We start from the raw sequence: 18,365 nt of genomic DNA, 5'->3' as shown, positions 1-18,365 counted from the left end.
GTAGATCAGGGGTGGGGAACCTTTTTGCTGCCGAGGGCCATTTGGATATTTGTAAAATCGTTTGCGGGCCATACGGAATTCTTAACTTAAAAATTTGACTGCTATATTTGGTCAAACATATAAGTGACTTAGGGGTAAGTTACAGAAATTGCGCTTCAATAAAAAAAATGTAGAGCGCTGTATTTTTGCAGCACAAAATGGCGCCTGCACTATATATTACAAATAGTACAGGCGCCATTTTGACCACACATAGCTGTCTAAGGCTACTTTCACATCTGCGCTTTTAATTCCGCTATTGAGATCCGTCATAGGATCTCAGTAGCGGAAGAAAGCGCTTCAGTTTTGTCCCCATTCATTGTCAATGGGGACAAAACGGAGTGCGCCAGAATGCATTCGGTTCCATTTGGTTGCATCCCCATCGCAGACAGAATAATGCTGCAAGACGGATCCGTTCTGACGCACAATGTAAGTCAATAGAAAACTAATTTGTCCCCCATTGACTTTCAGGGGTGTTCAAGACGGATCCGTCATAGCTATATAAGACATAATACAACTGGATCCGTTCATGACTAATGTATCCGGTTGTATTATTGTAACGGAAGCGTTTTTGCAGATCTATGACTGATCTGCAAAAAACGCTAGTGTGAAAGTGGCCTAATATTTAAGTTCAGAATGTTATATATTTAGTTCTTTATTTGGCATTAATGGCAGCCAAGCTCATCCCAGGGGGGTCCAGAGAGGGGTTCACTCAGCTTTCACTCTCCCTGCCTCTTTCTTCGCAACTGTCCTTGCCTGTCCCTTTCTCAGCCTCAGAACTGCCACCCCATCAGCCTCCTATCAGACCCCCCGGCCTACATCAGCCTCAGATCAGACCCTCATCAGACCCTCCCCAGCCTTAGATCATACCCCAATCAGACCTCAGATCAGACCCCCCCAGCCTCAGATCAGACCCTCATCAGGCCACCAGCCTCAGATCGGACCCCTAATAGGCACCCCCAGCCTCAGATCAGACCCCCCCATCCTCAGATCAGCCCCAATCGGACCACAGATCAGACATTTAAAATAAATTTTAAAAATAAACTTGCCTCTCCAGCTCTGGACGGCACTGCCTCTTGGCAGATTCACTTACCCTCCTTGGCTTTCTTCCTGCCGCGCTGTACTGTGACCTGACAGCGCACAGTGTACTGTATGTGTCAGGACACAGTGTGGGGCCGGAAGAAGACCAGGGAAGGTGAGTACAGCTAGCAATGCGCTGTGCTCACCTTCCTGTGCCTCTCACATGCTAATGACTGCTTCCATAATGGAAGCAGTCATTAGCATTTCCTGGCAGGGGGCTGGGGGCCACATGAAATGGAGGTTCCCCACCCCTGGTGTAGATGAAAGTTTGAAAATCCCATCTATTTAGCCAGTTTGGTATTACGTTGCAAATTCTAAAATCCATGCGTAATATGCACTGTGTACATTCAGCCACATGGCATAGGTAAGTCTCAGACAGTGGCGGCCATTTTGAATCGAATCCGATGAGGGATCAGAATGGAGGCAGCATGAGGAGAACAGAGGGCACCAGATAAGCTGACTACGCATCTGTCCTGTATGGTCGTTTTAGGTTTGGACTGGAGGATACCTTTAATACGTCTGGAGATGCTGAGAGTAGGGATGCTTAGTTACCAACAGTCCGGGGAAACGGGCGAGAAGGGGGGTCACAGAGTATATACAATGTAAAAAACAAAAACAACCCCATTCCTGTCTTTTCCTGTCTTTTATTGCAATACATCTGCCATAAAATGACAGTGCGCTGCTCTTACATGGTTGGAAACAGAACGCTATAAATGAGAAAATCATGGCGGAAATTGTGGTCGCATCGCCCGAGCCAGGTGTTCATCACATGTCATGTGTTCATTCTGATACGTAAACCCCAGTGTACGTTTCAGCTGCCGCGATCATCCTGGCCACTAGGTGTCGCCATTACTCCAGGAGCCTGAGAGGTTACTAAGGGCCTGGTGGAAATTCAACTATGTATCGCTGCATTTAACATATCACTGTTTCCACGTAGCCGAAGCCAAAAAAAATCTGATACAGTGTGATATATAGAAGCAAGGAACAAAAGAAGTCTTTTTAAAGGCTGGTTGTAACAATTCTGCAGGGTATTGTAAATGCCTCAGGTGCACTCGATACTGCCGCTACGTTCCTGGCGTTCGCTTATAGTTTTTATGGAAAGATGGATTGAAGTTCAATTTAAGAATATTTGGTAATCCCTCTCAGGACGTACTGTAACAGCTGGTATTTCTGCGCTGCAGCAAATCTATTCCATACAGCAGTCACTAATACTCCTGACTGGCTTCTGATACCAAATTCCAGAGGGTACTGGAATTGGAGCGTCCCGGCCAACGCAAACCTCATCATCCGTGCAAATATGTCGCTTCTATCGTAGGGGCTGGAAATATGGAGGATTTAGTCCAGAGATGGATTAACGTGCCGCTACTCGTTGGGTTGTTCCTTTTACATTTTTGACAGGGAGTTCGTTATCTCCGGTTCTAAAGGTTTTAGTTGTGGGAAAATGGTTGTAAAAACAAGTTTAAAATACTTTTAGCATGGCTTCTCCTATAGTGTCAATCTGTTGCTGTGATGGTTCAGGTTTGTGGACGGAAGTTCATTGGAAAATGGCGGAAACATTGGGCCTTATTTATCAAAAGGAATAGAAAAGCTGGTCTTGTTGCCCCTACCAACCAATCAGAAGTCAGCTTTTATTCCTTACACTACTGTGGAGAACCGAAAGCTGGATTCTGATTGGTTGCTATGGGCCAGTGTTAGACCGTTGAGACCTATAGTCCTGTTGGATAGAAGTTTAGTGGAAAATGGTGGAAACATTGGGCCTTATTAATCTAAATGAATAGAAGATCTGGCCTTGTTGCCCCTAGCAACCAGTCAGAACTTGGCTTTTATTCCTTACACTACTGTGGAGAACTGAAAGCTGGGCTCCAATTGGTTGCTTCGGAACAGTGTTAGAACAGTAAGGCCTATAGTTCTGTTGGATGGAAGTTGGGTGGAAAATAGCAAAAACATTGGGTTTTATTTATCAAAAAGAACAGTAAAAACTGGCCTTGTTGCCCCTATAAACCAATTAAAAATCTGCTTTCATTTCTTACACTTCTTTGGAAAATTGACAGCTTGGCTCTGATTGGTTGCTATGGGCCAGTGTTAGACCAGTGAGGCCTATAGTCCTGTTGCAGAGCACACATATACAGTAAGATTGCTTTCGGATTATCAGGTAGTCTGGACTGTTATGAGTAGAGATGAGCGAACTTGTGTTATACAAGTTCTGGTTCAGGTTTTATTACAATTTCAATATGGATTCTGTTATCACGGGCCATAACAGAATTCTATGACGGAATAAATAACAGAATGCCTTTTAAGTCTATGGGCCACATAACGGATCCATCTGGTTATGCAGGCAAATTTTTTTTTTTGTAGCCGAGCTATGACTAGACCTCACATCCTTGGTTTCGGCATTGGTTGCTGTCACTTGGTCACTCGCCATTAGTGTTCTAGACCATAAACTACACATCACACAGAATGACCCTATGAGGCGTGCTGCATGCTGCCATCAGTGCCTTAAAAGTGGACCAGCATCTTAAGATCCGGTCTGCCTAATAATTGCTTCCTTTGATGGAAGTTCTGAGACAAAAATGACAAAATTAGAGCACTCAGTGGTGGCTAAGTTTAAACCACATGTCTCATGCACGCGGCTGTAGCTATTGTTGCAGTCTGCAAATTGCGGATCCACAAAACATTTCCTCTCCGCATTTTGTGGATCGGTACTTCCTGCTGTCTGTTAAAAATGCCTTTTCTTGTCTGAAACAAGGACTGGAATAGGACATCAATTTTTTTTGTGGGGCTACCGAACATGAATACGAATAGAGACAGCTTTTGCGGCCTCGTTGAAATGAATGGATCCCCAAAAAATGTGGAACATGAGGCCTTAAACCTTCTAAACAAGCCCATATGGTCAAAAGTATGTGGACACCAGACTATCACTGCCGGCCCCTCTTACCTCTAGAACATCCTCTACTCTTCTCTGAAGACTTTTCCTAATTTACATTTTTTGAATTTGTCTTATTTTGGGTGAGAACATACACTGCTACCAATATATATCTATGGGGATTACATGACTGTGTGCATGATTATATGCGCCTATTTTCAACTGGCATAGATGAAATGCTGAAACTCAATAATTAGAAGGGGTGTTCACATAATCTTCACTATATATTGTATGTAGGTATAAGTATGCATAAATAAATATACACATACACAACTCAAAACCTTTGGGAGTAGGCAAGTTGTCGCAGTGCTCCCATAGCAGAGTGACGGATGAGCGCTGCACTTGATATGGCACTTTGAATACAGGAATGCTCCAGCCCGATCTTTAGGCTACATGCACACGACCGTATGTGGTTTGCGGTCCGCAAATTGCGGATCTGCAAAAAACAAAACAAAAAAAATACGGTCTGTGTGGTCCGTGAATAAAAGAACGTTCATTCGTTATTAAAGGAACAGTGGTTAAAAAGTGGGTTCAAACACCTCAGTTCTGGTAATAATAGGTAAATACAGCCATAGGTAAATAAATACGGTAAAATAAATATAGATAAAAGGAATAAAATTATACATATAGGTGACTCACTTCACAGGGGGAGATAGTCTGAGGGCTATCACCTATATGTATAATTTTATCTATATTTATTTTACCGTATTTATTTACCTATGGCTGTATTTACCTATCATTATTACCAGAACTGAGGTGTTTGAACCCACTTTTTAACCACTGTTCCTTTAATAACGAACAAACGTTCTTTATTCACGGGCCACACACACTTACTACTCTACAGAATACCAGATCTTTAGTCTCTCCCCCTACCTCATTTCACACAGGAGATTGGCTCCTATATTGTGGTTGGGTTCTTTTCTTCTATTAAGATAAACACACAATTGTGCTAAATATCCCAAAAATCCACATAAAAAAATCCATATCCTGCAGTTTCCCCCTCATTATTTGTCACATATGATGATACTGATGATATGATGATGTGTGCCATATCAGAGAACTGTTTCTTTCCATCATCGAAATCGTTGCGCGGAGTAGGTAAAGATTTCAGCACAATTCTCCATCTGCACAAAGTGTCCTTGGCGGCCGCTATGTTCTTTTGGACCGAGAGTCTCCTCCGACTTTTATCTCCCAGTTCTGTAGGCCTGACAGTATACAGAGTCCTGGGTCACCCTCCAAAACTTACCCGGGCTCTGTCTGATGCTGCAGCGCACGCTCCTTTCCAAGCTGAGTAATGGCATTGTCACTGCTTTTTATTAGGATATTTGGGGAATCGCAGGAATGAATCACCGACTTCATAAAAAGTCAGTGTGCTTATTCCCTTGTTGTGTGGCCAAAAGGACTGCTCGTGGAGTTTCCTGAGTTTCCTCCTTCATTCCACCCTTAATTATTGAAGACAGTTGTAAATGTATGGCTCGCGCTTCTCCTATGATGTCATATCGCACGTTCAGTGCCGTCTTATCGCACCGTCTGCAGGAGAGAATACTGTGTGCACTTGTTTTAAAAGAGGGGTCTCCTGCCAAGATTTTCTTCATGGGATTTATTGCACTCATTACTGTAGACATCTGTAAAGCTGCTCCCCGTGTATCATAGCAGCAATGTCTGGGGTGTAGTATGTGCACCGGCAGTGAGCGTTAAGTTCGAAAGCTCCAGAGCTTTGCTCAGATGACTGACACCCACACATATTCTCATTGAATGTATGACCTGATCGGTAATTTGTCTCATGTCTTCACTAGTTATCTGGAAAATATATTATACACTGTACTTGAGTTGTATTCTCTTGTTCCATTTTATGACCTCCTTCACAATCGTTTCAATGCATCTAAAATTAAAAATCTACTTTTGGTAGTTTTGGTTAAAACATTTCTTTTACTTTGTGTCTACAGCTCCTATGTAGTCCTGTGTGTCTCCACGGTAACAGACTACAAACAAGCTTTGTGAAGTCTGACCCTATGAGTATTGCCTGACCTAAAAAACTCCTTACGCCTACAATGTGCTGTCCATACAGAGAAATAGTACGCCTCCTCGAAGTCTGACCCAATGATCAGTTCCTGACCTATAAGACTCCTTACGCCATTTAGGTGCTCTCCACCATGGACGCCCCCTCAAGTCTGACCCTATAGTTATGCTCTCTTCAATCAGTCCCCTACTTCATTCTTCCCTCCTGAATTTATGTCTTGTTCACTCAACCAACCTCTATTAATATTTGAAAAAACCTGACACAAACACAATGTGGGGATTTATTAACCTACTTGCACCAGTTTTCTGGTGTACAAAAGTAGTAGATTTTTAAAGGGCTTCTGTCACCCCACTAAACCGTTTTTTTTTTTTTTGTTTTTTTTTTTGTTTTGCTTATAATCCCTATAGTGCGATTTCTGCATACATAAGCTAAATAATGATTTCGGTTCAGTAGAATTTGTTAAAAACGTAATTTTAAAATATGATAATTACCTTGCTACAAGCAAGTAGGGCGGCTACTTGCTGGTAGCAGCCGCATCCTCCGATCTTAAAGACGTCCCCTCCGCATGTTGATTGACAGGGCCAGGGAACGGGATCGTCCTCTGCTGGCCCTGTCTGCTATCAAGATCTCGCGCCTGCGCCGTAACGGTATTCAGTCGGCACAGGCGCACTGAGAGGCGGCCGCTCGCTCGGCCGCTCCATCCTCAATGCGCCTGCGCCGATGACGTCACATCTACACCCGGCGCCGGCGCATTGAGGATGGAGCGGCCGAGCGAGCGGCCGCCTCTCAGTGCGCCTGCGCCGATTGAAGACAGGTACGGCGCAGGCGCGAGATTTTGAATTCAAACAGGGCCAGCAGAGAACAATCCCGTTCCCTGGCCCTGTCAATCAACATGCGGAGGGGGCGTCTTTAGGATCGGAGGATGCGGCTGCTACCAGCAAGTAGCCGCCCTACTTGCTGGTAGCAAGGTAATTTCCATATTTTAAAATTGCGTTTTTAACAAATTCTACTGAACTGAAATCATTATTTAGCTTATGTATGCAGGAATCGCACTATAGGGATTATAAGTAAACAAAAAAAAACGGTTTAGTGGGGTGACAGAAGCCCTTTAAGCAAGCCACATTTTGTACCAAATATTGGACTTTTACGATTTTCCACCTTTCCCAGTACTTTTGTAAAAGTGGGCATTGCTTGAGCGGGGTCTTCTTCCACCCGACAGATTTATTATAATTTCGTCAGAAATTGGCGTAAATTATAGCAAAAATTTACACCAGAAGATGACTGCTAGAAGATGCCCTAAATGTTTAGTGCATCTTACTCAAGTGCATTTCTCGTTAACACTGGAGTAGGAAATTCTAGCCTGGAGTATGAAATCAGTGGGTACGGCTGACATTAAAGAGGGAGGCCCATCTCAAAACACTGATGACGTATCGCTACTATATGCCACCATTTGTAGGTGCAGATGGACCTGCACCTATCTCCAGAATTTGGCCCCCAAACTGAAGGAGAGCACACCACACGTGCGCAGCATGCTCTTTATTCATCGCCATTGGAGTTTGGAAAATATTTATTATACTCCCTTATATAGCGCTGATATATTCTGCAGCACTTTGCATACAATAGCATTACATTGTCCCCAATGGGGCTCAAAGTCTAAGTTCCCTCTCAGTATGTCTTTGGAGTGTGGGAGGAAACGCACGGAAACACAGGGCCTTGGATCCCGGCGTCTCAAGGCAGAATGTACTGCGCAAGCACACCCACCGCTCCATTCACCGGTATGGGACTTCTGGAGATAGTCACGCCGGCTCTCAGCTGTTTTTGAGAATTCCCATAGCAGGGAACAGTGGGTGGCAGTGAATGTGTGACTTCTCTCCGCTCACTTTTCTAGCCCTATTCTGGAGATAGGTGCGGTTCCCACCTCCTGAGACCCACTTCTTTCTGACATTGATGGCATGTCCTAGCGATATGCCATCAGTGTCTGAGATGGAAACATCCCTTTGATATCTTTGGCCAGTATCACTTAGTAGTTTTCTAGATTTCCCAGACCTCTGAACAGGAGATGATGCTCCTTGTAAGGTAAACTTATCATTTGGGGCTCTAGAGCAGGCAGTGATCAGGAAGAGGATTGCTCATTTCCAGTCATCCCTTGCATTACATACACCAATGATTGCCACTGTCTTGGGATGCATGATGGTTAGTACGATCATTGGTCCCCCGTACAGTTTGTCGGCACCAGGTCCCAGTTTGCACAGAGCGATCTGCTCCCGACAAACAAGGATTTTTGGTCTTGCATAAAAGATAGTCACTTCTCAAACGAGCACCGGGTGATCGACGACACATTCACATGGGCCAGTTATCTGGAATGAACGTTTGTTCCCCATAATTGACCCAGTGTAAAGCAAAGGACTTAGCAAAGCTGGGTGACACCACATATAACGTTTTCGCCATATTTGCCACCTAACTTTACCAAAAACAGAGATTATTGATTGGCAGAAGTAAACTATTTATTGCTGATTTTTCTTTTCAGTGCAAACCTGGTAAAATGTGTCATGTGTTGTGATGGGGTCTCATACAGGAAATTCAGTGACGTCATTCTCATAAGAGAATTAAACCTGTTAATGTTACAGGCCACTTATGTCATAGGAACCAGCAGAGCACCAGGCCATCATCTATTAAGCTATTCCCTAGACTGGCTGACTTCATCCACATAGTTCCCAGGCTCTTTGGACTAATGGTTGTAATTGGGAGACTGAATGCACGCCGGAGGTGTTCTACACCTAGTGCAGGCCAAGCTTGGCACCGCCGCTCCTTCAGCTCAGTGTTGTGGTTCTCAGCCTGTGGCCCAGTTCTCCACCAGTGGTCCCAGGAGATCCCACAGATTGATTTTTGGCAGCTTTCTCAGAGTAGTCTGTTCATTCTCTATCACTGAGGCAGATTTGATGAGCGATGAGAACACTTTGGCCCAGTTCTTGTCTGCCCAATTTCCTACGAGCTTGAGCTTTCAAATCCCAGACCTTTTTTTCTTTTCCTGTTTTTATAACAATGTTATTATTGTGTATTGTATTTGTGTGTGTATAGGGACCCATGGCAAAACGTAGTATAGGCCCCCTGTACTACCAATTTGTCAGTATGCAAAAACTCCTAACGCAAACCACAACGAGATAGATTTTAGACACATTTATGATCTTTTTTTATTTAGCAGAATCGATCTTCCCGCAGCTACCAATAGTGGGAACACGGGGCATAGGAATTTGTACAGTTACCATTGTCTGCAATGGAAACTGTAATAATTTCTTTGCGCTGAGCGTCCCCCTAGTGGCAGCTGTATGAAAATGCTGAGTTTTCACATTGGGAACAGAAGAAGGAGTTAAGCGCCAGGCCCACATAGCAGTCATATGGGGTCTGCCTCCATTGAAGGTAAGCCACTGGCTGGACATGGTGAAGAGCCCCCCAAAATGTCATTTAAGGAATTCTATAGTGGGAGCTCCTTGTGCCAACTATTATACTCCATTATGGGCATACTTTTGATGTTTGAAGACAGGTAATGATACTGTTGGTGCAAAGGTGCCACCATCGGCTCACCAAATCTGCTGGAAACCAGGCAGGTTTGCGATTTTGTCTAGGAAATTTAGGAGGTTCTGTTAGGCCTCATTCGCATATCTGTGTCCGTTTTACGTTCGTGGAAAAATCCATCTGTGTTTCATTTGTTAAGGTGTCTGTGAAGGATCAGTGTTTGTTCTGTGTCCTTTTTTTGCTCTCTGTGTGTCACTGTAAGGCGCCATTCACACAACCATATTTTTGGTCCGCATCCCTATGCTTGTTCTGCAAAAAAGATGTCCCATTCTTGACCGTCTTGCAGGCAAGCAAAGTCATTGTTTTAATGGATCTGCAAAAAAAGACGGATGCAACACGAACATCACACGGATGTCATTGTTTTTTTTTGCAGATTTGCGTTTTGCGGCCAGCACCTTTAGGCTTAAAAAACTGATTTCCAGAGCATCTCGATCAATGGTCCTTGAAAAACGGACCAAACACTGATGTTTGGTCCCCATTACAAACCTAGCACATTAAAATCAATAGGTACCTGTGCTGTCCGTGAAAAATGTTGTCAGTCAAAAACAGAAATGTGACCGAGGCCTTAGTTGTTACCAATAAGATGCAGAAATGAAGTACAGAATTATAAAGGTTTCTTACAATTCAGAAGCAAAGAGGTTTCTCCCAAGGAACCATCTCGCTAGCGCCACCTTTTGGAAGTCAAAATCCTTGGAGTATGACGGGGGAATATATAGCCAAACCAGATATCCATAAGTTACCATTCGTACAAAGAGGACAAATCAGGGACTTAGTATGACGTTTTACATGTTATTTTTTTTAGAGGTGGAAAATGACGACTGTCTTCCCAATTTGATTTCCCTGAGCTTAGCCCTCCGGTACAGATTGCAGCATAAAATCCCAGAGACTGACCCCCCTAGACTGACTGGTTTGGAGTACGGGGTACATTACAAGGCTGGTGTTTGCTTTGTCAAGTGTTAATGTACGGCTCCCATCAGGGGGGTGTTATTTTAACCTGCCGCTCCGAGCACCGTGCAAACCTTACATGTCCTGTTAAATTACGATTCTCACAGAGAAAAATGTACAAAACAACGTCGCCATTGAAGCAAAAAAAAAGATTCATTCATTTAGAATTATGATTAATTTGCTGGCCTGCGACGGCCCGGCCTTAAAATGACAAATCAGGCTGTCTTATCGAATGACTGAAGGACAGGAGAGGATTGATCGGCGGATGAGGCGGCCCCCATCGGCCGCTCCGTTCCTGTTCCTTTTCGCCTGTCTTCTCTCGTCTCACCGCACATAATTATTTCTTCCTTGATTTAAGTACCTGTAGCAAGACAAGAGACATTTCACGGCGCACCTACTTCAAGATGATAATTGGCCCCTTCATTTGGAGGTGATGTATTTTCTGTGGGGCTTAGAGTCACGAAATTTATAAAGTTTGAGAGGTTTTTTGGCGTGCTGCGACCGCGGACTTCACTGTACAAATTGTGTCTCTGTTCTTTTTAGGGGAAAAGCTTTCGAGCGGCATAAATCGCGTGCTACGGATCGGCCCGCAGGTTCTCTCCAGCTGACTCCTGCCTTGCGGCTGAGGATTTGTCTTCTCCCCGTCTCGTGATTGTCTGCAGCCATGCCAGCTTTATCAACGGGCGCTGGAAGTGACACGGGTAAGCCTGGGCGGTGTAATTGCTTGCGTAAGGGTCAAATCAGAAGTTTCTCTACATAGAACTGTAGCTGTCATCTGCCACCTTGTTATGGCATTCAGCAGGTGTCATAATGGTCAGACTCCCATTGATCGGGCATACCAAAGCAGTGTGTTGATCAGAGAGACCCCCCCCCCATTATTTACTGTTACACCAGCCACCATGTCTTGTAGGGCTAGCTCAGCTGAATTTAATGACCCCTTTCATGTGATTCATTGCTTCATTCTGGAGAAAAGGTACTTTTAATCCATATACAAAGTGCACCGAGGGCGGGCCCAAGTCACTCTGTGCACTCTTGCTCCTCCTGCTTCCTGTGCCAGCCCCTCCCTCTCCTTTTGATTGGCAGGGCCAGGTCAGCTGACTGTACAGGAACATGGCCCTGTCAATCGAGAAGGGGAGAAAGCAGGAGGATCCAAGGGTGCACATAGATTAATTTCTCACCGTTTTCAAGATCTCTGCTTGCTGTCCATGAATGAGCTTTTTCTTATTTACAATACATCCAGAGTTAAAAAAAATAAAAAATAATAATTAGAAACCTTAAAGGTGTTTGCCCATCTTATGCATTAGTGGCATATCGAGCGCTGGCTCAGCTATTTCCATCAGCCCCATACAAGTGAATGGAGCGGTGGCTGCACTTGCGCGGTGAGTTTCCTATTCATTTCTATGGGACTTTCGAAAATAGCCGAGTGCTCCACTTGGCTATATTCGGCACTCCCATAGAAATGAATGGAGGGCGGCCATACAAGTACGGTCCTCTCCTCCACTTTGCGGGCCCCGTTCCATTGGTGGGACCTGCACCTATCAGACACTGGTGGCCATTTCTAGCAATATGCCCCTAGTGGCCATTCCTAGCAATATGCCCCAGAGATGGGCCAGCTCCTTTAATTTTGCTAGACGATGGGTACAGTGGTCCCTCAAGTTACAATATTAATCGGTTACAGCACGACCATGTATGTTGAAACCATTGTAACTTGAGTAATCGGTTCCAAAGCTCCAAAATGTCATCCAAGATGAGAGAAAATGAAGATTTCAGAAAAATAAGCAGATAACTAAGATAAAACAAGTTCTTACATATAACAGTCAAGAATAGCTTCTGACTAGCAACTCAGGCTACTTTCACACTAGCGTTAATATTTTCCGTCATAGGGTCTCAATACCATAAAAAAACGCTTTAGTTTTGTCCCCATTCATTGTAAATGGGGCCAAAATGTAAGTGAACAGAACAGAATGCTCCAAAAAGCATTCCATGCCGTTCACATACCGGAGAGCAACCCGCAGCATGCTGTAGTTCGCTTTCCATCCTGGGATGCGGAGCAAGACAGATCCGTCATGACCCACAATGCAAGTCAATGGGAACTGATCCGATATTTCTGACACAATAGAAAATGTATCCGTCCCCCGTTGACTTTCACTGGCGTTCATGACGGATCCGTCTTGGCTATATTAAAGATAATACAACCTGATCCGTTCATAACGGCTGCAGATGGTTGTATTATCAGTAACGGAAGCGTTTTTGCTGAACCCTGCCGGATCCAGTAAAAACGCTGGTGTGAAAGTAGCCTAATACAGCTAATTTATCAGAGAAGTGACCTTCATTGGTTGCGATTGGTCACAACTTGCGATGGGTCAGAAAAGTCTATTGTATGCTGAAAATATTGTATCCTGAGGGTGCACTGTAATTCCTTCTATTGTGCCTACATGTAGCGTCCTCATTCAAGTCAGTCCTTCTCCTTTGTGAGGCTCACTAACTTGGTGCTGTGTCAATTTCATAGGGGTACCAGAGTGTTTTTGGACATTTGGACCCAGTCTAGGGAATCTTCTGTGAGATACAAGCTGCCGGACTCGAATTTACTACAGTGTTTCATCGCATAATAAAATGTGCAAATCCCAAAGTTGTCCAGCACCAGGAATTGTTAAGAACATACAAAAATGTTTTCTCAAGTATTAAAGGTATCCACAGAGAGTCAGTAATAAAAACAAAAAAACAAACACTTGCGCGTTTCGGCCCAGCTGTGCAACCTTAGTCCTAGTGTAAGTGCTGAGAGGCAAGCAAGGCATTTAAACCCTCAGGTAGATCATTAAGCTGCTGACGTTCATAGAAACACATGTATTACTCATTATGGAATAGACCTGCCTCCTACCTAGGAACAGGTAATCATTAAAGGGGTTGTCTCATCGCAGATGTTGATTTCCTATCACTAGGATAGGCCATCAAAGTCAGATAGGTGCGGGTCGCAGAGGTAGGACTCACCCCTATCTCCAGAACAGACCCCCTTCCCCCCCAAAGTGAAGGAAAGCCCACCATGCATGTGTGGCCACCATTCACCTCTGTGGGACTGCCAGAAGTTTCACACTTAGCGGAATATGTGTCTTCTCTGAGCGCGAAAAAAGTGTTCACTTCAATACACAGAATTTTCAGCTTGAGGTTTTTGAAGCAGATTTAAAGCAGATCTGTGCGAAAAAATGCGTGGAAAATGCGCAAAAAACACATGGACTCTCATGGAACTGGTTTTTCTGCTTCCTATTCATTTCAGTGGGAGGTTTAGCGCTGATTCTGCCCCAAGATAGGGCGCGCTGATTCTGCCCCAAGATAGGGCGCGCTGATTCGGCCCCAAGATAGGGCGCGCTGATTCGGCCCCAAGATAGGGCGCGCTGATTCGGCCCCAAGATAGGGCGCGCTGATTCGGCCCCAAGATAGGGCGCGCTGATTCGGCCCCAAGATAGGGCGCGCTGATTCGGCCCCAAGATAGGGCGCGCTGATTCGGCCCCAAGATAGGGCGCGCTGATTCGGCCCCAAGATAGGGCGCGCTGATTCGGCCCCAAGATAGGGCGCGCTGATTCTTTTTTACATGCTTCTCTTTTACAAATGTAAAAAAAGAAGCAAGTGCTGCTTCCCATTGAAATAATTGGGAGACTGTTTTGAGGCATTTTTGGAGCTGATTTGAAGAGGATTCTGAGACCAGAAAAGCTCCAAAATCACCTTAAAAAAACTCCATGTGAACCGGCCCTAACACTATTATGGTGCAGTATGCTTCGAGTCGTGTGCGATTCTGGATTTGCAGCACCCAAAAGAAAATGACAGACAGGTCACAAATGACTTACATTGAGGATCCTCCTGTCAGGATTCAATGAGAAGAGAAGAGGGGAGGAAAGTGCTGATGTAAAACCGGTATATGGGGCACAAATATGCAGCGTTTGGGGTGCTCTAGATAGATAAAAAATACATTATGGGACCAGAGAGCCCCTATAATACATACAGCTGGGGGTTACCCTTCTCCTTGTCAATGGGTTGTGTTCCTACACAGTCTGACCGGGTGCAATCAGTGCTGATGTAGACTGTATAGAGACCTGATCTATTGACATAATGAATGGCAACACACAGATGTCAATTTATACAAACATTTCCATGAGGAATAACAGAGGGGCAGCACAATGTTATCAGTTTTAGGAAAAATATGCTCCAGATTTCTTACTGTATGTGGAATACTAGTACTTACTGTCAGTAGAGCTGAAGCGTTCTCTCTGATCCCTTAACGACCACCTGCTGTTTTTTTATAGCGGACAGTGCAGGTCCCCAGTCAGCAGTGTCGCTGCCAGAACGCTTCAGCGCTAAGGATCGGCTTTTACTGACTGTCTGTGTTCCTAGCGCTGGCTTCTGCTTAACAGCCAGGGTTGGACGAATCTCCAATCCTGGCTGTTAACCCTTTAATCCTGTCGCAATCCAAACAGATGCATAATCACAGGGGGACGTCTCCTTTGATCGGGTCACCAGGTTTCCCAGTGACCTGACGTAGCTGGGGGAGCAATGCTCTGTCAGCCCCAGGGACCTGTGACTGACCCCAGTGCTGTCTGTACTGTAAGCCTGCTGTTACTGAGGCACACTAGTGTTACCCTAACAGTTATCCCATAATGGGATTAAAAAAAGTTATAAATAATGTAATAAAAAATAACCCCCCCCCCCCCCAAAAAAAACACAAACAAATATAGCCATTATTTTGTGTAAAATGCATTTTATTGTGCACACATTAAATAAAAATAAATACTGCACCACATACCTCTTACATCCAGTGATGTCTCCTTTGATGTAGACGTTTTCTTTCCTCATCTTCTCCATTCAGACCAGACCGCCATGATGATTTCTTTCATCCATCTCTTCTCTCTGCAGAGTTTGACAGACATCTTAGTTTCCTAGTTTTCCATCATCCTCCCACCTTCTCAACACCCCATCGTGCCACCTGTAATACTGTGCTCAATGTGGTCCCCAATACTATACTGCAGAAATAGTCCCCCCTGAAAACACTAGTACCACACAGATAGTGCCCCCTTCAATAATTTTTGGCACACAGTGCCCTAAAGAAAAAAATGGGCCCAGCAAACATGGTCCCTGACACTAATAGTGCCGTAAACATAATGTCCCCCAAAAATAATTGTGTTAAGCTGATACTGTGCCAGGGTGCCCTCCCACAGTAATAGTGCCCCCAAAGTTCAACCAATAGAAATAATTATCTGCAAGAGTGCTCTTAGTGTTAACAGTGCCCCTAATAGTAGTAGTGCCCCAATTGTGCTCATACTAGTAATCATGTTCCCCATAGTCCCCCATTAGTAATAATTCTCCTTATAATGTGTGCAAGTACAAAAATACCCCCTTATAATGTGCGTCAGCACAAACATGCCCCCTTTAAAACGTGTACCAGTGAAAAAATTTTTGGGGGGATGTGTGCCAGTGCAAAAAATGCCCCAATATAATGTGTTCCAGTGCAACAAATGCCCTCTTATAATGCATGCCTTCTGTGTTTCCACTGCACAAAAATGCCCTCTTGTTGTCCCCAATAGAGCCAGTGTCCCCATAGTGCCCCCACATATTGTGTGCCAGTACAAGAACGTGGCCCCCTGTGTACCAGTACAAAATGCCCCCATAGTAGCCCAACACCATTGTGCCAAATAAAAATTAACTCAAATACTTACCTCCATGCAGTGACAGTGATGTGGTGCAGGCCTCTTCCAGGCTGTGTCCAGAGCTGTACGCTGCCCGGCTCAGGCGGCGTGATGGTTGGCCTATCTGAGGTAGCCGAGGGGCAGAGAGACATCACTTCTGTGCGCCGCCGCAGCATGTAAGTGTATCGCTATCCTGAGGACAGTGATACATAATTGCAGAAAAAATGAAAAAATATTTAATTAAGGCCTTTTTCAGGCCTGTTTATTAGGGGTAGTTTCACACTATCGTTAGAGGATTCCGGCAGGCAGTTCAGTTGCCAGAACTGCCTGCCGGATCCGGAAATCCGTGTGCAAATGGATAGCATTTGTTTCCGAATCCAGTTGCTGATCTGTCTGACAAATGCATTGAAATACCTTAATATATTTCAAAGGAAATTAATGCCGGATCCGGCATTCCGGTAAGTGTCCCGGAATTTTGGCCGGAGAAAATACTGCAGCATGCTGCAGTATTTTCTCCGGCCAAATACCGTAAAAGTGACTGAACTAAAGACATCCTGATGCATACTGAACGGAATGCTTTCCATTCAGAATGCATTAGGACAAAACGTAAGCGTTTTTTTTCCCCGGTATTGAACCCCTATGATGGAATTCAATACCGGAAAACTTTAACGCTAGTGTGAAAGTAGGTTAAATGCAGCTGTAAGTAATGGGCTCAATAGTCATGTTCTTAAGGGCTCATTCAGACTTCTATAGGCCCTTTTTTTCCTATTCCTTGGCTCTACAAAACAAATGAAACATGTCCTATACTGCCAGCGGAAATCTATGGGTCCGCAAAAATATAGAATGAAATAGTTTTTTTTTGCGGACATGCTGAACTGTCTGCAAAATAACGAATCTGTATTTTTGCGGACAGCATACGGTCGTCTGAATAAGTCCTTACAGTGTGTTAAAGGCTATGAAATTTATTAAATAATTGTATTTTACTCATTTTGAGCTAAAAAAAATTTTGGGGGTCTTTATTAAAAAAGTTTCAGCAGTTTTTGTCATAAAGAGTAAACTTTTAGCCTAGCTGTGAGCACCTTAGTATTCACTTTCACTTTGTACTGTCTTCTGATGACTAGGTCTACTCCTTATTAGAGATGAGCGAATTTCATATTTTGAAATTCATTCACACTTCGTTTGGTGGTAAAAGGTGAATTGCGTTATGGATTCCGTTACCACGGACCATAACGCAATTCTAGGACAAAATGCATCACTGAATGTCCTTAGAGGCATTCCATTATTTATTCCATCATAATAGAAGTCTATGGGCTGCAAAACGGATCCGTCCCGTTTCCGTTATGCAGGGGAGTCCTCTAAAGGCATTCCATTATGCATTCCGTCATAGAATTGCGTTATGGTCCGTGGTAACGGAACCCATAACGCAATACACCTTTTACCTCCAAACGAAGTGTGAACGAATTTCATAAGCGGAAATTCGCTCATCTCTAGTCCTGATCTCTGAGCTCTTAACAGCTCATAAACACTTACGGTATTTCAGCAATATTCTTATCAGTTTGATAAGAATTGAGCTATAATGAGTGTTTATAAGCTGTCAGAAGATCAGAGTTAAGACTTCACATGAGCAGTCAGGTGAGTTCCTTGATGGGACACAGTGTAAACACAGCTTATACTAGAGACTCTCAACATTGTACAGGGACCGAAAATCTTTAATAAAGACCAATTAAAAAAATGATTTGTAGCGCAAAATGAGTAAAACATAATAATAATAATAATATATATATATATATATATATATATATATATATATATATATATAATAAAATAATAAAAAAATAAAATACAATTGCCCCGAAAGGTGTCCATAGCCTTTAACTTATTACTCAACAGGTAGATAAGTGTCAAGAAGGTATTACACCTCCTTAGTCCCTCCTCAGTCTCTTAGCTCCAAGCCCAGTTAGACATGGCCTGGTAACTTGCCAGCTTATTGGGGTCGTCTAGTGATCCAGCCTGAATTCAGAAACAGAATGAAGTAACGCTGACTTCCTTTTGACGATGTGGAAAATGTAAGCATTGCTGTGTCCTTTTTTATGAATACTGTTAAACTTTACGGTGT

At 43.9% G+C, this 18,365-nt stretch overlaps 1 protein-coding gene across 2 annotated transcripts in view; it reads left to right on the top strand.

Annotated features, from left to right (window-relative positions):
- MPP7 (MAGUK p55 scaffold protein 7) overlaps positions 1 to 18,365 on the top strand; it is a 339,705-nt gene that overhangs the window by 93,808 nt on the left and 227,532 nt on the right. For both annotated transcript variants that reach the window (XM_044295108.1, XM_044295109.1), the window contains exon 3: positions 11,121 to 11,278. In XM_044295108.1, the coding sequence (XP_044151043.1) occupies positions 11,242 to 11,278 (37 nt within the window). In that variant the 5' untranslated portion in view covers positions 11,121 to 11,241. The remainder of the gene's footprint in view (positions 1 to 11,120; positions 11,279 to 18,365) is intronic.

This window comes from Bufo gargarizans, chromosome 5 (genome assembly GCF_014858855.1).
Source record: "Bufo gargarizans isolate SCDJY-AF-19 chromosome 5, ASM1485885v1, whole genome shotgun sequence".
Lineage (NCBI taxonomy): Eukaryota > Metazoa > Chordata > Amphibia > Anura > Bufonidae > Bufo > Bufo gargarizans.
This window is presented reverse-complemented; position numbering and strand designations above follow the sequence as displayed.